Source organism: Mangifera indica, chromosome 10 (assembly GCF_011075055.1).
Source record: "Mangifera indica cultivar Alphonso chromosome 10, CATAS_Mindica_2.1, whole genome shotgun sequence".
In the NCBI taxonomy this organism is placed as follows: Eukaryota; Viridiplantae; Streptophyta; class Magnoliopsida; order Sapindales; family Anacardiaceae; genus Mangifera; species Mangifera indica.
The window spans coordinates 2,054,910-2,079,000 of NC_058146.1; the positions used below are offsets into that span (position 1 = coordinate 2,054,910).

Below are 24,091 nucleotides of genomic sequence, written 5' to 3' on the forward strand. Positions count from 1 at the left end.
AAAACATGTGTTTAAAATTCGTAAACGGTATATCAAAATCAAACATTTAACTTGTTTAATATAGTCAATCTAGACTAGTTATTAAACGGTTTTATTTGTTTTATATAATTAATTCAATCCCAAATAAGGTTTCTTTGAAACATTTCGAGTTGATCTTTTAGTTTGTAAATAACTTTATTGTGATACTTATGTGTAAGAAGCTTCCATTATTTTGATTGACAAGTTTAAAGATTAAAGGTGGAATGGAGACATTTAAGATTTATTCGAAGAATATATATGTTCTATATAAGCTTTTTTTTTTTTTAATATTAATTTGTAGCAAAGAACGAGTTCATCATTTAAGTGGTTTATCTGACAACAAATGTGGTTAACAGGTAGTGATAATGGCATCAAGGGAATAGATAAATTAATTAACAAATAAATAAAGGCTTTGAAAAGATGAAACTTTGAACTTTCTTCTCCAATTAGGAGACTATCAAAAGTAAAGGTTTCTTCTTTGGGACCAGAGACATCAATTAAGGCATTTGGCCCAACTCCGCCTAGTTGCCATACCAATGGATGTCCCATCGGCCTACCAAGCTTGAAATTAAATTTCATTTTCACACATTGACACCCGACTTAACTTGACTTTAGAATGCCCCCACACTCTAAGCTCTTGGCCCGCCTCTGCCCTTGTGAGATTTAAAAATGGTTTTGGTCATTTTAAACCTTTACTTTTGTTTTCTGACTTTAGTAGTCATTCGGATCATTGTTAATGAAAAACAAAAACAACTGAAAGAACAAAAGCATGAAGGAATTTAAAGAAAGTTATCATAAAACCATTGAACTATAAATTAATTTCACATGCATCATTTACAAAATCTGTTAGTCCAAGTGATCAATTCAACAGCTACAAATAAGTGATTGGTGGCCAATTTGTCCATGCTGGAGAGACTGAGACATTAATGAGCATCTATTACTAGCAATGGACATGACTAAAGCTTCCTCCATTTGTCTGTCAACACAACTTCTGATCAATGAGATTGCATACTCCATGAAGGTTGCATCACATGGCAATGTGATTGGACCATTGCCTGGTAAACCAAACTCTTCCTCAGAAATCCTCAGAAGTTCTTGAAATATGTGGCTGCTAAGATATGTTATGGGAAACACAAACCTATTTTGATCACTTGTGTAAGCAATAAAATGACCCTTATCTGCCACTGATGATGATGTGCTACTTTTACTGAACCCTGGTAGCGAAATCCTTTTTCTCTTGAGGGCAGCTATCCTTTGCCACTTTCTTGCTAACTTGATGAGTTTCTTGGCGCTGATCATTTTGTTTACAGTGTGTGAATGAGAGATTTGATGAGAAATTTTAGTGCTTGAACCCTTGATATGCAATGGTTGAGTTGTGTAAAATGCAAAACAAGTGCATTGGTTTTATATTACAAGGCCATAGAGAACTCCTTTGCAGGTGGGGTTCTGTGTAAGGCTTCTCGGGTGCATAATCATGTGCTCATCGCAAAAAACTGGTAGGCAATAAACCAAATTTCTGCCAAGTAGTTTGAGGTGCCACCGGTCCCAATAGTTGTTGAGTCTTTATTGTTGGGTGCTTGAGAACCACACAAAAGAAGAAGTATTTGATCTACTTGGCTATAAATGGACATTCTATCTAGATCTAAACTCTCTCATAAACATTTCTATGAAGAAATAGTTTTGCAATCTGGTATGGGAAAATGATTTGGCAGGTATAGGCATGTGCAAGACATACACTTAGAGCATGTTGGCCCCAACATGTTCTGAGTGAACTACCAAACAAGATATGCATGTATCTATATATGTGGTTCGAAAGAATTCAACTTTAATAAAATTGTAAGGGTTCACATTTTGCAGGTCACAACTTGAAAGGCACTATCTTTAAGACTTTAGTCTTTGTAAGTCACAGTGTCACACAGTATTCTGTTGGCATTGCAGTGCCTCCTAACAAATTAGAATTCGAAGCCCAGAGGGTCCCAAGTTATTGTTGGCCTCAGAAGTGTAAGTGTCGGTGAAAGAATGGGGCATCCCCTTGCCTCTTGCATTCAATTCCAGGAACATTTAGATGCACATGCTTATTGATGTGTTCCCAAGTACTAGTTTTAATGAAAGAATACATTAGGAGTCCGTATTTTCACCTATGTGCTCAAAAATTTGGTGAAAATAAGATTGATTAATTGACAGTTTTCAGCAATGTTCAATTTTGTTTTGTAGATTTTCTGGCAGAGCCTAACATGTCATAGATTAAAGGTCCCAAACAACATCACATGGTCTTGCGTCTAATGTGGCTTGTACTTAAGGAAATCTACCATTGATGATTTTTTCTCAGAAATTAGACTATATAACTAAGTTATCTGCAATTATTTTCACTCAGAAAGGCGACACAATTCATTAGTTAAGCATTCTTTGGTTGAAATCTTTCTACTATCAGAATTTTCTGGAATGCTAAGTACCAAGAAACTGATCAAAATGGCAACCAAGTGTCAAAAGGCCGCTGTAGAAGGAAGAAAAAGAATCTTGTTCCAAAGGGCAAACAGTATTAGCGATTCATCTGCAGCTACCAAAGGTCACTTTGTTGTTTACACAACGGATTGCAGGCGGTTTGTGATTCCTCTTCCATTTCTTAACAATGACATTTTTAGAGAGCTCTTAAAAATGTCAGAGGAGGAGTTTGGATTGCCCAGTGATGGCCCCATTACACTGCCCTGTGATTCCTTCTTGTTGGAGTACATGGTGTTACTTATACGAGGCAGCGTTGTGAAGAATCAAGAGAAAGATAAGCTCATGTCAGTAGTTACAGCTTGCTGCTCATTGTCATCCTCTTTGCAGCAAGGACTAAGACATCAAAATATGGTTGTTTGTAACTGAGATCGAAATCAACTTTTTTTCTCTTCTACATGATTAAAAATTATGTGAGCTTAGGTTACAAATCAAAGTCTTCAAGGGACTGTTAAATTAAAGGGATCATGAAAATAAATATCTGGCTAACAATTTGACACAAACTTACAACAAAATTTCTTAAAATTAATATGAATTCCTGACTCCAATATAAATAACTCCGGGTTTCCAATTATCAGCTGGAAGATTTTGTGCCCATATCGACTAACCATCGTATCCGGCTACACACCTTGTATGGATGTTTATGTTCGCTGCACACTTTGATGCTGGGTTGAGATTACTTTTATGATATTAGACATCTTTTGTTTGTTTCTGCATAATTGTCATGTATCTTTCTATTTTGTTGTGAACTAGTTGATGAAATCCAATTGCAGCCAGTGGTTCAACAACCCCAGTGGTTCTAGTAATCGTCCATGATGCTAGTAATCTGCCTGACAAAATTTCAATAACAGGTTCTGAATTCCCACCGGAGAGTCAAATTTCTGCCAACAAAAAATATTGATTTCTAATATGTTAAATGTTCAACCAGAAAAACTTATGTTTTATATATTTACAATTCGGCCAAACTTCGTGCAGTTCAACCCCACATTTTTTTGGGATTCAGATTCTCACAGGCTAACCAGTTAATTAAGATGTGGCTGCCAGGATCCCATCACTGAAGTTGGAAATACCCTGTTGGAACGCTTTGTCTAGAAATATACTTCAAAAATTGCCACTGAATGAGGAATATTTAATGTTGGCTAATGATGCAGTAAATTGATGGATTTAAACACGGTTATGAATTAGAATGAACTGCCCAACATCAAACAAGAACATAGATGGATGTGGATCAAGAAGTAACATTGGCAAAAGAATTATATATTAAATTTAAAGGTTCAATTTCTTTGCAATCTTTCCCCTTTTTATGTAGAAAAGCCACAATCTCATTCATCGCAACTGGCAACACATATTTCTTTGAATCTGAACAGCATAGTAGCTTACATGAATATATTTATATATTCATCAATACATCAGTTATCTTTCAACAGTGTTGTGTGCTATTTACAAAAATCCAACTGTGGTTGGCTTTAAAAGTTGTAGAGCAGTGCTTGTTGGTTACTTTGCTCTCTGCAGAGATTTGAAGTTGGTAAAGAACGACCGGTAGCCAAGGACATAAGCAATGCCTTCTCTAAAGCTTTCATTGCGTGCCTTTGAATTAAAGAGACTACATAGTCCATGAAAACTGCATCACAAGGTAATGTGATAGGTCCACCGCTTGGAAATCCAAACTCATATTCTGCCATTGCAAAAAGCTCCCTAATGATGTTATTTTTAAGATAGTTTAAGGGAATCTCAAAGTGCCTTTGATCAGCAGTGTATACAACAAAATGACCCTTCTCAGGCATTGAAGACGTGCTGCAACTCTCTGCTTCAACAGCCCCTGTGGTTTTGGGCAATGAGATTCTTTTTCGCTTGCTTGCAGCAAGTTTCTGCCACTTCTTTGCTAATTTGATTAGCTTCTTTGGACTAATCATGTTTTCTTTTCTTGATAACTAGAGAAAATGGTCTTACGTAGTGTGAGAGAATTGTATTGGTTCTAAAGAATACTGAAATGCAGTGTTCGCTATGGATTGAAGGCCACTGAAATGGGTTTTCTTATATGGTTAAAAGGCTAGAGAGAGTCCATTTAGTGCAGCTACCCCTGTGTAGAGACTTATGGGAGACAAAGCCATCTGATTTGAAGATAAGTGTCTCTATTTAGGCAATTGGTCAATTTAGCCAGTTGTCTGTGTAATTTGACATATGAAGGTGGAGCCTTACACCCAACAATATCATGTTCTTCCTGCTAGGCGGTATGCTGGCTTGTTGGTCCGAATGTGCTGGTCTTGGTGGCTCAAAATCACAGACTTTGTCAACCACAGAGTGAAGGTAATATCAATCAATCTGTTAACAAGAAGATCCATATGACTCTCTTATGAGCATGACAACAAATTTATGGCTCAGATTGCCTAATTTTCTTTATCTTCAAGTCTTACTCTGTTGCATTTACCTTGTTTCTCAGATATGCACCTTCCTTATCATAGTAAATTATTCAGGGAAAAATAAAAGCGATTCAATTGTTTTAGTCGCTAGGACCAAAACTGAAGAGATGTGATCAAGTCTTGCAGGTTAGAGCATTATGCTTGGCATCAACCTACCAAGCTAGAGCAATAATAGGTACCCTTTCTTTTCTCTGCCAATTAGTTCAGCAACTATTGATATGCTATTTCCGAAACTGACTAGGCATGAGAAGCATTTTGAGTTACAGGCTTTTCAAAATAGCATTGTTGCATATCCATTGCAGTTAATGCCTTTGCTAAACAAAGTCTTTTTTTTTCCCTTGGCATGAAATCAATTGATTTACCCTTAGAAAATCACTGTTGGGATTTGTATAGGGCAGGCCTGGCTACATTGGAAAACTTTTTCTCATAAAAAAAGGCGTCAGTAAATCACAGGAATAACTCTAATTGGAGGAACTTTTAATCAACTTTACATTAATGTATTAACTATCTTGCTACAATGTGTTGGAAACCGTTTACAAATATACAATCAGGGTACGCAGTGACAAAACAGTGTGCTCAACACAACAAAAGACCAAAAAATTTCAAGAAAAAGAACATAAAGCTCTGATACCATGTTAGCAATTGGAAGTATTGCATTATATTTCATTTCACTTGAAAGAGTTTGTACCAAAAATTACTTAAATAGAAAAATGAAAAATATATGCCAGACATGAATTGATTGCTGAAGTCATGCTCTTATTGAATGCTTAAATTATGATCTAATTGATTGCTGAAATTGTGCTCTGAATGATTGCTGAAATCGTGCTCTGAATGATTGCTGAAATAATGCTCTTACTGATTGCTGAAATCATGCCCTGATTGATTGAGATTATGCTAACAACAGCCTTTTTTTGACACTTTCTGGCTAATCCAATGTGCCTCTTTGACTTAATCATTACTATTGACGGTATATTTTGAACAACTGGATTTAAAGGAGGATATTTCTTTGTAAGTCTTTGTAGTGCAGAAAGCAATATCAGTTTGCTCTTATTTATAGACAGGGAAAGACAGCACCATATGCCAACAATATTCTTTCTTTGTGGTGGGCTCATAGGAATAGATGATAATTAAAATATACTACTATGATGATAATTTTCAAGAAATCTTTCGTTTGCATGTGGTTATCACATAGGAATAGTTGTTTGTTTGTGACCATACTTTGCATGTACTTGGAAATTTTACTTGTTACAGGGGAGCACATTTTTTCTGTCTTCCAGATTAAGGACACAAGGAAAATACTCGAACACCAGGGTAGAAAAGTACAGAGGAAATTTTCTGAAGAACTTCTCGATTTTTTCTCTTACTGAATAACAATCGATTACAACATTTTTATACAATGGTTTTGTCAGAATATCTGCATTTTGATGCTCAATTGGTACAAATTTGACAACCAACAAGTCTACAGCAATCAACTCTTTAATTTAATGCACATCTATTTCAATGTGCTTAGTAATGCTGTGAAACACAGGATTGCAAGCTAAATAGCTCAAACGAAAATATTTATGTATTCATGAATATACCAGTTATCTTTCTACAGTGATATGAACAATTTACAAAATCCAACTGTGGTTGGCCTTAGAAGCTGTAGAGCAGTGCTTGTTGGTTACTTTGCTCTCCGCAGAGATTTAAAGTTGGTAAACAGCGACTGGTGGCCAAGGACATAAGCAATGCCTTCTCTAAAGCTTTTGCTGCGTGCCTTTGAATCAAAGAGAGTACATGCTCCACGAAAACTGCAACACAAGGTAATGTGATAGGTCCACCGCAAGGAAATCCAAACTCATATTCTGCCATTCCAAAAAGCTCCCTAATGATTTTATTTTTAAGATAGTTTAAGGGAATCTCAAAGCGCCTTTGTTCAACAGTGTATACAACAAAATGAGCCTTCTCATCCATTGAAGATGTGTTGTGACTCTCTAATTCAGCAACCCCTGTTGTTCTGGGCAATGAGATTCCTTTTCACTTGTTTGCAGCCAGTTTCTGCCACTTCTTTGCTAATTTGATTAGCTTCTTTGGACTAATCATGTTTTTTTTTTTCTTTTGTTAACCGGAGAAAATGATTTTATATTTGTGAGAGAATTGCATCGGATCTAAAGAACACTGAAATGCTGTGTTTGCTATGGATTGAAGGCTACTGAAATAGGTTTTCTTATATAGTTTGTTGGTAATTTTGAATGAGAAAATAAAAACAGAGTATTGCTATGGAAATTGAGAGTAATGATTTTGAAGCAAAGAAACTTAATTTTCTTGACATTAGAAACATTACAATTTAAAGCTTAATTAATAACGACCTATTAAAATCATGATTCTAAGATTATGTCATGATCACAAACATGAAAAAAATAACCAACACAAAAAAAAAAAAAAAACAGGAACAATTTGAAACGTTCAACTAAGCAACATTTATGACTTCACATCGGCAATCGTAAACACGTCTTCTAACACTCCTCCTTGCTTTAGAAGCTGCAAACTCCAAGTTTTGTCCTCAGAAATTTAAACTTGCTAACTGGCAATGGCTTGGTGAAAACATCTATAGCCTGATCTTCTATTTTGTAGTAGACAAGAGCAACAACTCCATCTTTTTGTACTTCCCTTAAGAAGAATAGCTTAATATTAAAGTGCTTAGTTTTCCCGTGAAACACAGGATTTTGAGAGATAGCAATAACAACTTGGTTGTCAACAAGAATCTCCGTGCTTTCCTCTTGCTTGAAATTAAGATCGATTAAAATCTTCCTTAGTCACAAAGTTTGCTTAACAACAGCTGTTGCAACAATAAACTCTGTTTCAGCTGTGGTTTGAGCTACAATTTCTTGTTTTTTCGAGCTCCATGAGAAAACACTAGAACCAAGTGTGAAACAGTAGCCTAAAGTGTTCTTCATATCATCAATGGAACCTTCCCAATCGCTATCTGAGAAACCAACCAGCTTGAACTCTTTGCTCTTTGTGAATTTAATGCCAAAATCACACGTGCCTTTCACATATCTAAGCACCCTCTTTGCAGCCTTGAGATGTCATTCGCTTGCACAATGCATAAACCGAGACAAAATACTTATAGCATTCAAGATGTTAGGCCGAGTTGTTGTGAGATACATCAAGCAACCAATCAGGCTTCTGAAATATGCCTAATCAATCTTCCCTGTTCCATCTTCTTTATAGAGCTTTTCTTTTGAGTTCATTAGAGTGCTCATTTCTTTGCATTCTTCGAGTTAAAACTTCTTCAGAATCTCCTTGGCATATTTCTTCTGACAGATGAAGACTTCATATTCATTCTATCATCTCAAAAAACTCCATCATCTCTTGCTTAAATTTCTCCGCAATACTTATGTTGTTTCCTATCACAAGCAGATTGTCCATATATAGTGAGATGATAAAAATGTTAGCTTCATTATGCTTGACATATAATGTTGATTTAGATAAGCTTTTTGCAAATCCCAAGTTCTGCAAATGTTGATCAATCCTACTGTACTAAGCTCTTAGAGTTTGATTCAATCCATAAAGTGCCTTTTTAAGAAGATAGACTTTGTCTTTTTCTCCTTCCTTTACACAACTTTTCGATTGCTCTACATAAATCTCTTCTTACAGAAAACCATTCAAGAACGCTGACTTGATGTTGCCTTTGGCTCGCAAGTATACGAGTCAATCAAGTAATATAGAAAGATGTCGGTCCCACAGAGATTGGTTGTTGAATACTAGTTTGTTTTGTAATTTAAATTAGCTAAAGAAATAAAAATGCTATGGATTGGGATTGAATTAAAAACAATAAAATAAAGCGACTAACTAAATAGAAATTATCAAAGGAAAATAATTACCTAACAAATTATAAGTGAAATACCAATTATAAAGAAGCCTAGGGTTTATGATTTCACTATCAATTACTCAAAAATCAGTAACGAATCCAATTAAAATCAATGATAAGATGAATTGTTGATGGTTGATTATCCTATTTTACCCAATTCCTCTCTCAAGGTTAATTAGGCGTGTTAAGATTAAAAGCTTACCTACTTTCGTGGTATGTTGTTAATCAAAACCCATTAATTTCTATGACAATCAATTTACCCACAAAAAGTTTATATTTATCTCTAAATAAAACCCTAGGTTTAGCAAAGGCATGAACTAAATGGGTATGTATTTCTCAATATCACACTCCAATCTACAAACAAGCATGATATTGGGCCCTAACACCAAGCAAGAAGTTAAAATCACAATTGCTAAATCGAACATTCATCATCATTAATTAAAATCAAAACCCATTACATAATCCTTGAGAATTTATAGATTCATCATAAACCCTAGCAAAGGAAATTAGCTATTCATGGTTATAAAGTTCAAACTACAAGATAAAGTTGGAGAGATAGACATTTTGAATCAATGAAAGAAGATAATAAGAGAGATAAGAAAAACTTTAAGGTCTTCAAATCTTGATTCTCTTGGGTCTTCTATCCTTAAGCTTGGATCTTCCCTCTTCTACTTGTTTCTTGAAGCTTTTTCCCTCTAAAAATCCTTTGAGCTGCTGTATATTTGGTTCCCCCTGGTGAAGAAGACGTAACTTTCTTTTTATACCTATCACTAAACCCTATTTTCTGTTTTTCTTTTTTTTTTTTTTTAATTTACGCCCAGTAATTATGGGCACCAATTATGACCATAAGACTGCCCATAATTACCCTCTGCCTCTTGATGTAAACCCTTCTCATTTGCTTCTTTAAGCTTCCATTTTCACTCTAAAAGGGGCTTGAATGACTCCAAATCATCTACAAATATAATTCAAAGAACAAAATAAGATCAAACCATCAAGATTAAATAAAACTTAAAGAATTTGACAAAATGGACTAAAATTCACTTTAAAACTATACTATTATAACCCTATTTGTGTGTATGAAATACACACATCACTTGACATCTAACTGGTACACCTTTCAATTCTTTTATGTTGTAACAGCGAGTAAAAGCCTGATGGTGTCAAGTCTAGCAACTGGTGCGAAGGTATCTGAGTAGTCCACACCAAGTATTTAAGTATATCCTTTGACCACAAGTCTAGCTTTATACTTGTTGATTGAGCCATCAATATTAAATTTAGTTCTGTACACCTACTTGACTCTAATTACCTTTTTGTTTTGGGATTGATCAACCAACTCCCATGTTTTATTCCTTTCAATCATGAACAACTCCTCCTTCATTGTAGCAATCCAATTTTGATTCGTCTTGGCTTTTTCATAATCTATAGGTTCACACACAACAATATTGCATTTTTGATAAACATCATAAAGTAGTCTTGTGCCTGTGATAGGACTGTCATCCACCATTTCATTCTCCTAATCTCCAATGTTTTGTTCTGCTGTATCCAAAACAGGAAACTTAAGATTTGGCTCTTTTGAGGTTGGATCTATCTTTTTTGCGTCATCCCAGTTCCATTCTTCATTTTCCATAAAGTACACATCCCTGCTTATAATAATTTTACCAGTTTGTGGCTGGAAAACTTTATAAGCTTTTGCAACTGAGCTGTAGCCAATAAAGATGCCTAGAAGTCCTCTTTTATCTAGTTTATCTCTCTTGATCTGTGAAACATAAGTGAAGCACAAACATCCAAATATTTTAAGAAAATTCAAAGATCGTTTATAACCATACCATGCCTTAAAGGGTGTTTGATCCTTCACTACTCTTGTGGGAAGCCTGTTTTGCAAAAAAACTACAGTGTTTGTTGTTCAACCCATAAATGCTTTGGCAAGTTCTTCTCATGTAGCATACATCGTGTCATCTCTAATATGAATCTGTTCTATCTCTCACTTACTCCATTTTGTTGTGGAGTGTATGGAGCAGTTAATTGATGTTGGAAGCTTATCTCCTCACAAAAACGATTGAATGCTTCAGAGGTGTACTCTTTGCCATTGTTTGAACTAAGAGTTTGAATTCTATCACCATTCTCGTTCTCAACTCTAGCTTTAAAGTTTCAGAAGATTTGAGTCATCTCTGACTTGTGCCTCAAAAAGAAGATCCAACACATGCGAGTGAAATCATCAATGAATGTAACATAATAAAGACTACCTTTTAGAGAAGGCATTCTTTGTGGATCTGCAATGTCAATATGAATTAATTGTAACTTCTTTGATGCTTTCCATGTTGCCTTGGGAAATGGTTTCTTGCTTTGTTTTCCAAGCTAACATGCTTTGTAGTTTGGACTATGATTATCAAGTTTTGGAAGATCATTTGCCATCTTCTTGGATTTCATCTGCAGCAGCTCCTGATGATGATAGTGTGCGAGCCTCTTGTGCTATAATTCAGTGATATGTTCTTTGATTGGGAAAACAATTTGCTCCTCCTTCAATAGATTTAGAGCAAAGCTTTTCCTTTTCATTTTTACTTTGAAAATATCTTGGCCAACTGCATCTTTAATCAAGTAACCTTTTTTTTCGAACACAACTTTATAACCCTTTTCAATTAGTTGTCCAATACTTAACAAGTTTTGATCAATTCAGGGACATACAACATATTAGAAATGAACTTTGTACCTGAACAGGTTGAAATTGCAACTATTCCTTTTCCTTTTATAGTCATATACTTGCCATTTCCAACTCGAACCTTCGATGAGTTTGCATTGCTTAGTTCCCTGAATAAATCCTTATCAAGTGTCATGTGGTTAGTACAACCACTATCAATAAGCCAACTCTCACTTGATTCGATGTCAGAGAAACATGTAGCGACAAACAGATGATCCTCCTCCCTTTGATCAGCAGTCTTTGCCTCTTCACCATGTTGTTGATTTTTGTTTTTGTAGATTATAGCTTCATGCCTTATCTGATTGCATTTAGTGCACTTAGCATCAGGTCTTCTCTAGCATCTAAATGGAGTATGACCCTTCTTTCCACAATGTTGGCAAGGTGGATAGGATTTTTTCTAATTTTCATTCTTTTCTTTTGCATTGGTTGATGCTTTACTCGCCCTATTTCCTTCAAAATCCTTTTTCTTCTTCCTTTTGTTTTTGGCCACGTTTTGATGCTTGGCTGCCAAAGCTCCTTCGGTTGTTGTATCCTCCCTTATTAGTCTTCTTTGTTCTTGTGCTTGCAATACATTAAGCAATTCTGCTATGAAAATTTTTGACAGATCCTTGGTATTCTCCAAGGTAGTAATGGTTGCTTCATATCTTTCAGGTACTATGACAAGAATTTTTTCTACAATTCTTGAGTCAGTAAATTCATATCCAATAAGCCTCACTTTGTTTGCAATACTAAAAAGCTTGTCGGAGTAATCTTTAATTGTCTTGGAGTCCTTCATTCTTTGAAGTTCAAATTCCCTGATCAAGTTCAGGACTTGCATCCCTTTAATTCTTTCATCTCCTTCATATTCGTTCTTGAGATAATCCCATATCTCTTTTGCTGACTTCAAAGACATGATACAAGTGAAAATGGTGGATGAGACTGCAACAAACAAGCAAGCCATTGCCTTTGATTTCTTTGTCTTCTTTTCTTTCTGCGCTTTGATCTGTGCCATGGTGGGATTGTTCGAAAGTGCAGGAATTTCATAGTCTTCTTCCACTGCTTCCCAAAGATCCAAAGCTTCCAAGTATGTCTCCATTCGTACTGCCCAAATTTGGAAGTTGTCTCTGTCGAACATTGCCAGAGCAATTGCGGAGAGACTGGCTTCTGCTTCCATGATGCGTCAAATTCATACACAGATCCTTTAAGAAGAGGGCTCTGATACCAGATGTTGGTAATTTTGAATGAGAAAAGAAAAACATAGTATTGCTACGGAAATTGAGAGTAACGTATTTTGAAACAAAGAAACTTAATTTTCTTGACATCAGAAACATTACAATTTAAAGCTTAATTAATAACAACCCACTAAAATCATGGTCCTAAGATTACGCCATGATCACAAACATGAAAAAACATAACCAACACAAAAAAAAGGAGGAACAATTTGAAACATTCAACTAAGCAACATTTATAACTCCACATCAGCAGTCCTAAACACGTCTTCTAACATAGCTAAAAGGCTGGAGAGAGTCCATTTAGTGCTGCTGCCCCTGTGTAGGGACTTTAGGGAGACAAAGCCATTTGATATGAAGATAATGTCTCTATTTAGGCAATTGGTCAATTTAGCCAGTTGTCTTTATAATTTGACATATGGAGGTGGAGCCTTACACACAACAATATCATGTTCTTCCTGCTAGGCGGTTTGATGGCTTGCTAGTCCAAATGTGCTGGTCTTGGTGGTTCAAAATCACAGACATTGTCAATCACAGAGTGCAGATATACTGGTTAATCTGATAACAAGAAGATGCATGCAACTATCTTATGAGCATACCACCAAATTTATGGCTTAAGACTGCCTAATTTTCATTATCTTCCAATCTTTCTCGGTTGCATCTACCTTGTTTCTCAGATATGCAACTTCCATATTATTGTAAATTATTTCAGGGAGAAAAGAAAACGTTTCAACCCTTTTAGACGCTAGAACCAAAAATGAAGGGATGTGATCAAATCTTGCAGGTTAGAGCAATATGCTTGGCATCAACCTACCAGGCTAGAGCAATTTAGGCACCCTTTTGTTTCTCTGCCAATTAGTTCAGCGACTAATGATATGCTACATCCGAGACTGACTAGGCAAGAGGAGCATTTTGAAGAGCAGGCCTTTCAAGATAGTATTGTGAATATCCACTGCAGTTAATGCGTTTTTCTAAACAAAGTCTTTCTTTTCTTGGCCTAAGATTGATTTACCCTTAGAATATCACAGCAGGGATTTGTATAGGGCAGGACAGATTGCATTGGAAAATATTTTCTCATAAAAAGGAAAGGAAAGTAAATCTCAGGAACAACTTAAAGTGGAGGAAAATTTTATCAACTTTACATTAATGTATCAACTATCTTGCTACAAGGTGTTGTAAACTGCTTACAAATATCCAATTATGGTTGCTTTAAAAGCTGCAAATTAGTGATTGGTGGTTACTTTGCACTTGATGGAGATCTGAAGACTGTAAACAGCGACTGGTGGCTAAAGACATGAGCAACACCTTCTCAACATCATTCGTTGCATGCCTTTGGATCAAAGAGATTACATACTCCATGAAATCCGCATCACAAGGCAATGTGATAGGTCCACCGCTTGGCAGTCCAAACTCTTCTTCTGCCATTGTAAATAGTTCTTGAATAATGTCATTATTAAGATATCTTAAGGGAATTACAAAGCGCCTCTGATCAGCAGTGTACACAACAAAATGGCCCTTCTCAGCCACTGATGATGTGCTGCAACTTTCTGAATCGACCACCCCTGTGGCCTTTGGCAATGAGATGCTTTTCTGCTTACTAGTAGCCACTTTCTGCCACTTCTTTGCCATTTTTATTAGCTTCCTTGGGCTAATCATGTTGACTCTTGTTATTAGATAAAAAAGATTTTCAAATGAATGTGAGGAGAATTGGATATTGAAAGTTTGAAACACTGAAACGCTGGAATTTCTGGATGGAAGTCTATTTAAATGGGTTGATTATATAGTTGTAAGTCAAGGGACACTCCCATTAATATTGCTACCCAACTGCAGGGAATTATATGAAACAAAACCATGTGAAACAATGGCGAAGGAATATTTAGGTGGTTGGCATGATGGGCCATGCTTGAAAACAAGGTGGACCTCTGCAGGGCACCATATTGGTTTTTTCTTTGTCCATGTGGGTTTGTACTTTGTGACAGCTCAAAACTACCAGAAGCAGTCTGAACCATCAATATGACATAAGAAGATGAAAATTTTCTTGAAGCAATCACTTTGGATCTGCAATGATACGCAACAAGAAACCAGCTTGTTTGGTCTAAGATGCTAGTAATCTGCCTACAAAATTTCTGTGGCTCAATCTAGCTGACTGAAATAAGGTTCTGATTTGCCATTGAAAAATACAATTTCGAACAACAAAATTCAATTGATTTCTACAAAAAAAGTACTTGCTGGTTTGTACGCTCTTGCTTGAAAAGAGATGGTGTTATGTAGCAATCAGTAACAAAAGGCATGGCATCACAACATTTTCAATGTTGATAATCTATTATTTGCAATGTATCTTTCTGTGACATTTCTAGGCAAATCCCACATCAATAAAACATGAGAGATATTGGGTTATATATGAATGGATGTTAAGATTAAACTAGTTAAATAGTCTGTGAATTGTTTGAACTATGAAGATGTAAAGGTACAGTGGGTTAGCCTATTGTCCATTTTCGACAAAGGTATCATGGTCACTCCACTAATCATAGAACCAAAGTTTTTTCTGTATATTTACAATTGAAAATATATTACATCAGATGCATACAAGTCAACAAGGTCATTGTTATCACGGTTTCTTCAATAGCTAAAAACAAGTACTTGTTGATGGCTGTGTCCTAGTCCTACAGCAAGAGAAGAGAATTCTGAGCGATGATATGTTGCAAGGGAAGTTAGCAGAGCCTTCTCCAGACTCTCAGGTATATGTCCTCTAAGCAATGACATGACATACTCCAAGAAGGCACTTTCACAAGGCACTGTGATTGGTCCACTGGTGGGAAGTCCAAACTCCTCCTTGGACATTCTTAAGAGCTCCCTGAAGACACTTTTGCTGAGAAATTCCAATGGAATTGAGAACCGTATATCATCAGCTGTGTACACAATAGAATAGCCTTTAGTAGCCATTAATTGGATTCTCCGGTGCTCCATTGCAGCTATTTTTTCCCACTTTCTGGCTAATTCAGTGAGCCTCTTTGAGTTGATCATTATTATTACAGAAGCTGTAAAGAGGATTTCTTTTTAAGGCTCTGCAGTGCAGAAGGGAATTTCAGTTTGGTCTTATTCATAGACAGGGAAAGACAACACCGTATACCAACAATATATTTTGTCTTTGTGCTGGGTTGATAGGATAACCACCATGTGACACTCTTAGACAAATCTCTTATGGGCAAAACATTGAAAAGATGATAAGTTTGGATGTATATTCCGCTTCAGAATGTTAAATATGACTAATTAAATATCTTGTAAACTTTTTTAAGTTATTAAAATGTATTTTGATTATATCCAAAATGGATAATATCTAAACAAACCATCGATGTTACATAAAAACTTTGTTTGGTTAACTACATAATTAAAATATACTATTTTGGTGATAATTTCAAAATAATCTTTCGTTTGCATGTGGGTGTTATATAGCAATATATGCTTGCTTGTGACCATCTTTGCATGTACTTGGAAATTCTACATCTTTTACGGGAGCACATTTTTTTCTGTCTTGTGGATTAAGGACACAGGAAAAATACTCAAACAACAAGATAAAAAAATACAGAGGAAATTTTCTGAATAACTTGTCCGTTTTTAATCTTATTAAATAATAATCGAATGCAACAGTTTTATACAAAAAGATATAGCTGCCAGGATCCCATCACTGAAGTTGGAAATACCCTGTTGGAATTCTATGTCCTGAAATATTTTTCAAAACTGGCCACAGAATATAATTAATATCCAGTGTTCGCTAATTATGCAGTAAATTGATGGATTTAAACACGGTTATGTATTAGGATGAACTGGCCAACATCAAACAAGAACATATATTGATGTGGATCAAGAAGTAACATTCGCAAAAGAATTATATATTAAATTTAAAGGTTCAATTTCTTTGCAATCTTTCCCCATTTTATGTAGAAAAGCCACAATCTCATTCATTGCATCTGGCAAATATACAACTATGGCAACACATATTTCTTTGAATCTGATCAACATATTAGCTCACATGAATATATTTATATATTCATCAATATATCAGTTAGCTTTCTACAGTGTTGTGTACTATTTACAAAAATCCGCCTGTGGTTGGCTTTAGAAGCCATAGAGCAGTGATTGTTGGTTCCTTTGCTCTCCACAGAAACTTGAAGTTGGCAGACAGTGACCGGTAGCCAAGGACATAAGCAATGCCTTCTCTAAAGCTTCTACCACGTGCCTTTGAATCAAAGAGACTACATACTCCATGAAAACTGCATCACAAGGCAATGTGATAGGTCCACCGCTTGGAAATCCAAACTCATATTCTGCCATTGCAAAAAGCTCCCTGATAATGTTATTTTTAAGATAGTTTAAGGGAATCTCAAAGCGCCTTTGATCGTAGTGTATACAACAAAATGACCCTTCTCAGCCATTGAAGATGCGCTGCAACTCTCTGCTTCAACAACCCCAGTGGTTGTGGGCAATGAGATTCTTTTTCGCTTGCTTGCAGCCAGTTTCTGCCACTTCTTTGCTAATTTGATTAGCTTCTTTGGACTAATCATGTTTTTTTTTCTCTGTTAACTAGAGAAAATGATCTTTTGTTGTGTGAGAGAATTGTGTTGGATCTAAAGAACACTGAAATGCTGTGTTTGCTATGGATTGAAGGTCACTGAAATGGGTTTTCTTATATAATCAAAAGGCCGGAGAGATTCCATTTAGTGCTGCTACCCCTGTGTAGGGACTTACGGGAGGCAAAACCATCTGATATGAGGATAAGTGTCTCAATTTAGGCAATTGGTCAATTTAGCCAGTTGTCTTTAAAATTTGACTAATGGAGGTGGAGCCTTACACACAACAATATCATGTTCTTCCTGCTGGGCGGTTTGATTGCTTGTTGGTCCAAATGTGCTGGTCTTGGTGGTTCAAAATCATAGACATTGTCAACCACAGAATGCAGAGATAATGTTCAAGCTGGAAACAAGAAGATGCATATGACTATCTTATGAGCATACCACCAAACTTATGGCTCAGATTGCCTAATGTTGGGCCTTGAAATATGCTATTAGAACTCTTCCACCCTAATTCTAGCTTAAAGAGTCAGATTTCCTTTACACTTACATAAAAATACCCAACTTAATTTCTAATCAGTTGGGATTCTTTGCTGAAAATAACACTGTTTGCCTTAAGGGTAACTAATTATGAAGGAACTTTAAGGATTTAATATTAATGTATAAAGTATTTTCTACAGTATTGTAATTTGTATAAAAGTATTCAACTAAACTAAGAATTGCCTTAAAAGGTGCAAATTAGTGATTGCTGGGTATGAAGACCACAAACTGAGACCAGTGCCTAAGGACATGAGCAATGCTTTCTCTACATCTCTAGCAGCGTGCCTTTAGATCACTGAGATTAATGTCACAGGTCCGGCAACGGTCCAGCACTGGGAAGTCCAGACTGATCTTCTGTCATTTTGAAGAGCTCTTGAATGATTTTATTCTTAAGATAATTTAAGGAAATAACAAAGAGCTTTTTGAGTCAGCTGTTTATATTACAAAAATGATCCCTCTCAGCCACTGAAGATGTGCTGTAAACTCTCTGCTTCAGATACTGCAGGTGTTCTTGACAATGAGATTCTCTTTCGCTTTCTTGCAGCCAGGTTCTGCCACTTCTTTGCCAATTTGAAGCACAGCCATGTGATGTCAAGCTGAATCTACTATTTAGTCCGTTGGACTTGTTTGGTCAAGTCCAAAGATCAGCACATCAAGTGGGTTGGGTCAAAATTCAAGGAACCAGTCTCAGCCAAGAGAATTTCATTCATTTTGGAATTTGTACTTAATGAGACAATCAAATCAAAATGTAATATTCCTGGTCAAATAATCTGATAACCAGCTTTGACACACCATGTTATTATCATTTGTAATATCCTTGTATCAATAACTCTCAAAATATTGATCACTTTAGACACAATTTTGTTTTTAAATTTTGCAACCCAAAATATATTTTGATAGTTTAAGGAGCTCAAAGTTTTAACTTAACAACCCAAACGATATGGACGCACTTATAAACTTGACATCTCTCCTACAAACACTTCAATTCGACCCTTACTGCTTGTGAGCTGCGTAACAGAGCTTTTGTACCAGTTTATTGATCAATTCATTGTTGCACTCTGCCAAATTCTCAATTAAAAATCTTGGAGCATTGAACTATTTTCTAGGCATTGAATTCATTCCTGTTAATGGTGGCGTTTTTCTCATTCAAAAGGAGAATATCCATGATTTATTGGAGCGAACTAAGTTGGCTGATACCAAGGAAGTGGGCACTCCTATTTCTTCACATTCACCACAAATCCTATTTGATGGTTCTTCCTCTTCATTTTGCAACAATTTTGTCGTGTGATTGGATCCCTTCAATATTTGTCCTTTATATGACCAAATAAAGCTTTAACTGTCAATAAATTTGCACTTTGCATGCACTATCCAAATGAAACTCACTGGACTACTGTAAAAATACTAAGATTGGTGTCTCCAATACTTAAAAAACTTTGAAAATATACCTAATCATGGATTAAAAGAAACTTCTGTGTTCGTTATTCAAAAAAAAAAAATTTCTGGTCTTTTCAATGACATATTGATTATTAACAAATAAGTTTGAATTATTCAGCAACTGCAAACAAGTAATTGTTTGCTTGATTTCTCATCCTGGAAAAGGGATATAGATGTGCAGCAGCTCGTAGCAATTGACATTAGCAATGCTTTTTCTAGGTGTTCGGGCGCACCTTGTTCAATTAACATGACAATGTAATCCATAAATAATGCATCACATGTCAAAGTAATAGGTCCATCAATTTGCAACCCAAACTCCTCTGCAGACAGTCTTAATAGTTCTCTAAAAATCTTCTTTTGAAGGTACACCAAAGGAATCGAGAAGCGTTTTTGATCAGTAGTGTAGACAAACAAATGACCCTTGTGAGCAAGCAAAGGTGAAGTATTGCCATCACTGCCTTCATTTCTTGATAGTGAACTTCTCTTCCTTCTGAATGCAGCAAAATTTTGCCAGTTCCTGGGCATCTTGAACAGGTTCTTGGAATTGACCATGATGAAATGTAAAGTTGGAGGCAGATCTTTGAGATTAGCGAATCAAAAGTGGTGTTGGGTTGTTTTATACAACAAAGGGCCTAAAGGAACTTCCATTTGTTGTAGATTTTTACAAGAAATCCCTTCAACCACGTTGTCTTGTCTTGCCAGCAAAAACAGAAAGTAATTTTGTCTGGTTTTCACCATCCCAGTAATTCACCAAGTACAGCAAATGGTACTGACCAATGGAAAGAAACAAATTACGAGGAACAAGAAAAATGGTTACGTACATTTCAAAGCCTTACTCAAATTCCAAGATTTAACAAGAATGGCCGCTAGAATACACATTTAAGTTTTGTCAAGTATTAAATGAAAGAAGCATATTTTCTTTGGGGATGCAAATTCAACATATGATAATCTATAGATATTTCTGCTTCAGCTTCGCATAATATATTCACTAAATTACATTGCCTTCTTGTATCATTATTTTCTGCATACTAAAGTACACATAGTTTTATTATTATTTTTATTATAAAAAGAACCAATTGATGGCTTGGTATGCATAAGTTACTTTGAGTTATAGTCAAAGCATTGAAGGAGAAAGAATAAGGAAATACAGAAGCCTTTACCTCTAACAGATGAGATGCAGTTTTTTTTCCTTTTTTTTGGATGAATGCTCAGCAAACTTTATATTTCTTTGCTGATTCAATTGGAATGACCAGAAGAAATCTTTACTAACTATTACTTGTTAAAGAAAATAATGTCACTAAATTATTTTTTGTTAGTACACCTTTATGGCAAACCATTCATGTAGCAGTTATCAGAGCTCCTATGAGATTTTACATTGTGTCTCATATATCAGCAAATGCTATCAAATTTTTCTTCCTTTCCCAGTGTAAATGTGTATATGCTCAGACAACATAAAGATAATTCTTTTCAGAAAGGAAGAAAAATAGAGCATTAAACTTTGAGATTAAGCACATTGAAAAGCAAAATTGAGGCATTCAGTTGAAGACAGAAATAATGGGAGAAAATTTTCCATATACAAAACTAAAGAAAAGTATATTGCACAGCAGAGCTGCAAATTATACATACAAGCTGCTGCATAGATTGCTTCAGTAACTACGAATAAGTGTTTGTCGATGGCTTTGTCCCAGAGCAAACTGAGTCAACATTGAGTAATCATATGTTTCCAGGTGAGTGAGCAGAGCTTTCTCTAGATCCTCGGGAATGCATCTTTTGAGCAATGACATGACCTACTCCCGGAAGGCACTATCACAAGGCAATGTGATAGGTCCATCAGTTGGAAGTCCAAGTTCCTCTTCAGATATTCTTAAGAGTTCCCTGAAGACACTGGACCTGAGATATCCCAGGGGAATTCTGAACCACGTTCCATCAGTGATGTACACAACAAATAGGCCTTTACTAGCGATTGGTGAACTCTGATCTGCATCACATCCAGGAAACAGGGTTTTCGGGCGCTTCATCGCAGGCATTTTGTGCCACCTTCTGGTGAATTCAGCTACCCTCTTTGAGTTAATTATGATTATAAACTGTGAATTTTGAAGAAGTGAATTTAGAAGATGCAAAGATTATATTTCTTGGTTAGGCTTCTGTTGTGCATAATGTTATCAGAATTTGCTCATATATATATAGAAGAGGAACTTATGCTAGAACCAGCAAAAAAAGAAATAAAATATAATTTGACAATTTTCATAAGTTATGGTAATTAGAAATGGATGTTTAGGTTTTGAGTAGTTAGTTATATAAGACTAGATGTTTGAATGACTTTGTCATAGGAGAGCACATCCTTTCTGTCTTGCGGTTAAAGAACACACTAGCTTCTATTAGTTTCGTGAGGGTTGTAATCTCTCTAAGTATAACAATAATAGATATAAACTAGAAGGAACAAACAAGAAGTGATTGGACCTTTGATGAAGGCTAAGAATTTTATGCAAACAAAACATTCACGGTGACTATGATCAAGTAAAATTGTATGTTTCAATGTTATAATTGTCATATAATGTAATATTTTGTAACATCTTGGTCAATACACCTGACATGCAATTACTCATAGTTAAATTTTTAGGTTTTTCAATTTAAAATATATCTTAACAGTTTAAGTATTCATAAATTATTTAACCACTCTTTTGTTATTGTTAGAAGACATGTTTAGGATTGTTGATATGGAATCATAAATGTTGCTTAGTTGAATATTTCAAATTGTTCATGTTTTTTGTGTTGGTTTTTTTTTATTTCATGTTCTTGATCATAGCTTAATTTTAGGAGCATGACTTTAGTGGGTTATTATTAATTCATGTTCTTGATCATGGCATAATCTTAGGGCCATAACTTTAGTGGGTTGCTATTTTTGATCATGGCATAATCTTAGGACCATGACTTTAGTGGGTTGTTATTAATTAAACTTTAAATTGTAATGTTTCTGAAGTTAATAAAATGAAGTTTTTCTTTGCTTTAAATACGTTGCTCTCAATTTAAGAGAAACACTCTGTTTTCTTTTCTCTTTCAAAATTATAACAATTATCATTCCAAATGAGGTGAGATATCCAGAAATTTCAAAATCTCTCTCTTGCTCCGTCGAAGTGGGATTTTTCTACAGTTGTTACATACTTGGTCATGTAGGGATATGTTTTCCCATGAACCCAGTAGGTCTACTTTACTTCAAGGGCCTACTTCACTAAGATTGCAACATGAACTAATATATCTCTTCCTCCTGAAAAATTATAAATGGGATATTGCAACTAGCCAGTGTAAAGTGATCCTGCTCTCTGTGCTCAGTTGCTTTTGATCTATCTTCATAATTCACTGTTTTTAGCATGCCTACTTTCTGAATCTCATGAACCTAATTTCGAGTTCTCTGAAAATTCAATCATATGCTAAGGGATTTAAAATGAAAAGACATTTCTTCAACATCATCTTTTTCCCTTGATTATGTAAGGAAAATCAGCAGTCCATAAAGAACACAACAATTTATGAAAGAGGAAATGTATATACTTTATTTTGCATTTACAAAATGAAAATCAGTGTGGGAAATTTAATTACATCATTGGTAAACAATTATGAGCGTAAAGAGTCCTTGCTATCAAGATCTTTTCAGTAGCCAAATATAAGTGTTTGTTGATGACTCTGTCCTTGAACAAGAGAAGATGATGCCAGTTGGTGACATGTTGCTGTAGTGGTGAGCAAAGCCTTCTCTAACTCTTGAGGCATGTGTTCTTGGACCAATGAAATCATATACTCGAAGACAGTACTATCACAAGGCAATGTGATAGCTTCCTGGCTGGGAAGACCAAACTCTTCCTCAGGCATTCTCAAGAGCTCCATGAAGACATTTCGACTCAGATATTCCAAGGAAAACATTAACCTCTTCTTATCAGTTGTATACACAGCAAAATGGCCTTTACTAGCAACAAAACTTCTTGGATATGAGATTCGCCTTCGCTTTGCAGAAGTCATTCTCCGCCACTTCCTTGCCAATTCAATAAGCCTTTTTGTGTTGATCATGGGTGAAGATCAGAATGAGACTTTGAAAAAAAGAAAAGAACTCTTTTGTCCCAGGGACAATGTTTTAAGCAGGATTTTGAGTGTCTGCAGAAGCTAATGGCAGTTGTGATATATATATCCACAAGGAAGGCAGAACCGCTAATGTTCTCTTATCGATGTTGTGATGATTTCAAGTAAGGTCTTGTGATCATCACTCTAGAGAGGTGGTTAAGAAATTGAGTGGTTGGCCACTGTCACTTTGTTTATTATGCATTTTTGTTTTCTTCTTCCAGTCCAATGCATTAAAATTCCTGGACCCACACAGAAGTCTGAGGCCAGAATCCTGCCTATGTAACAAAATGGGGAAGAATACTCAGCCGACGTTGAGAGTAGGAATTTACAAGGTTTCAGATTCTGTTCAAGTGCCTAGTTCTTTTTTATTGAAAATAACTACCCTATTTTTAAGATCTTCGTTTAGTTTTAAGATTCTGTCAGGTTGGTTAATTGTATATAATATTGCCCAGGTATTTTGGTTGTCCTTGAAGAGGTGTATAGAAGAACTTGAATTAATATAAGAGGAGTCTCTCATCTCAGATTGGGAGCCAAAACTAAAATAGTTATTTAGATTTGAGTTAGGTAGTGGGACAAATTGTTAAGATATTATCTATTTTGTACACAGTTTATCACAGATTTGCTTGTTTATGGACTTTGCAAATCAAAAAAAATATTGACAGTTTAAAGAGAACTTATAGATTATCTAACCAGTTTTATCTTTTTATCCCTAAGCGATGTAATATACAAACGTAATTTTTTTCATACTT

General features: G+C 35.5%; 7 protein-coding genes and 1 pseudogene across 7 annotated transcripts; 1 reads left to right on the top strand and 7 right to left on the bottom strand.

Annotated features, from left to right (window-relative positions):
- Positions 1-882: 882 nt before the first annotated feature.
- On the bottom strand, positions 883-1,317 carry LOC123227787 (auxin-responsive protein SAUR68-like). The gene has a single exon (XM_044652916.1). The coding sequence runs from the start codon at positions 1,315-1,317 to the stop codon at positions 883-885; it is 435 nt and encodes a 144-aa protein (XP_044508851.1).
- A 931-nt stretch (positions 1,318-2,248) lies between these two features.
- LOC123228328 (auxin-responsive protein SAUR68-like) lies at positions 2,249-3,032 on the top strand. Its single transcript, XM_044653682.1, has one exon. The coding sequence runs from the start codon at positions 2,461-2,463 to the stop codon at positions 2,884-2,886; it is 426 nt and encodes a 141-aa protein (XP_044509617.1). The 5' UTR covers positions 2,249-2,460; the 3' UTR covers positions 2,887-3,032.
- An 821-nt stretch (positions 3,033-3,853) lies between these two features.
- LOC123227392 (auxin-responsive protein SAUR68-like) lies at positions 3,854-4,568 on the bottom strand. The gene has a single exon (XM_044652171.1). It carries the CDS (start codon positions 4,428-4,430, stop codon positions 3,984-3,986), a length of 447 nt encoding a protein of 148 aa, XP_044508106.1. The 5' UTR covers positions 4,431-4,568; the 3' UTR covers positions 3,854-3,983.
- Positions 4,569-13,810: 9,242 nt separating this feature from the next.
- LOC123228305 (auxin-responsive protein SAUR67-like) lies at positions 13,811-14,478 on the bottom strand. The gene has a single exon (XM_044653659.1). It carries the CDS (start codon positions 14,347-14,349, stop codon positions 13,903-13,905), a length of 447 nt encoding a protein of 148 aa, XP_044509594.1. The 5' UTR covers positions 14,350-14,478; the 3' UTR covers positions 13,811-13,902.
- An 834-nt stretch (positions 14,479-15,312) lies between these two features.
- LOC123227788 (auxin-responsive protein SAUR62-like) lies at positions 15,313-15,660 on the bottom strand. The gene has a single exon (XM_044652919.1). The coding sequence runs from the start codon at positions 15,658-15,660 to the stop codon at positions 15,313-15,315; it is 348 nt and encodes a 115-aa protein (XP_044508854.1).
- A 944-nt stretch (positions 15,661-16,604) lies between these two features.
- LOC123228393 lies at positions 16,605-17,347 on the bottom strand (annotated as a pseudogene).
- A 2,002-nt stretch (positions 17,348-19,349) lies between these two features.
- Positions 19,350-19,787, bottom strand: LOC123227789 (auxin-responsive protein SAUR64-like). The gene has a single exon (XM_044652920.1). The coding sequence runs from the start codon at positions 19,785-19,787 to the stop codon at positions 19,350-19,352; it is 438 nt and encodes a 145-aa protein (XP_044508855.1).
- Positions 19,788-22,760: 2,973 nt separating this feature from the next.
- LOC123226710 (auxin-responsive protein SAUR64-like) lies at positions 22,761-23,472 on the bottom strand. The gene has a single exon (XM_044651245.1). The coding sequence runs from the start codon at positions 23,289-23,291 to the stop codon at positions 22,881-22,883; it is 411 nt and encodes a 136-aa protein (XP_044507180.1). The 5' UTR covers positions 23,292-23,472; the 3' UTR covers positions 22,761-22,880.
- Positions 23,473-24,091: the final 619 nt, after the last annotated feature.

Excerpts from the sequence above, each read along its gene's own strand:
- LOC123227787 (XM_044652916.1), bottom strand. The coding sequence starts at position 1,317 with ATGATCAGCGCCAAGAAACTCATCAAGTTAGCAAGAAAGTGGCAAAGG.
- LOC123226710 (XM_044651245.1), bottom strand. The coding sequence starts at position 23,291 with ATGATCAACACAAAAAGGCTTATTGAATTGGCAAGGAAGTGGCGGAGA.
- LOC123227789 (XM_044652920.1), bottom strand. The coding sequence starts at position 19,787 with ATGGTCAATTCCAAGAACCTGTTCAAGATGCCCAGGAACTGGCAAAAT.
- LOC123227392 (XM_044652171.1), bottom strand. The coding sequence starts at position 4,430 with ATGATTAGTCCAAAGAAGCTAATCAAATTAGCAAAGAAGTGGCAGAAA.
- LOC123228328 (XM_044653682.1), top strand. The coding sequence starts at position 2,461 with ATGCTAAGTACCAAGAAACTGATCAAAATGGCAACCAAGTGTCAAAAG.
- LOC123228305 (XM_044653659.1), bottom strand. The coding sequence starts at position 14,349 with ATGATTAGCCCAAGGAAGCTAATAAAAATGGCAAAGAAGTGGCAGAAA.
- LOC123227788 (XM_044652919.1), bottom strand. The coding sequence starts at position 15,660 with ATGGAGCACCGGAGAATCCAATTAATGGCTACTAAAGGCTATTCTATT.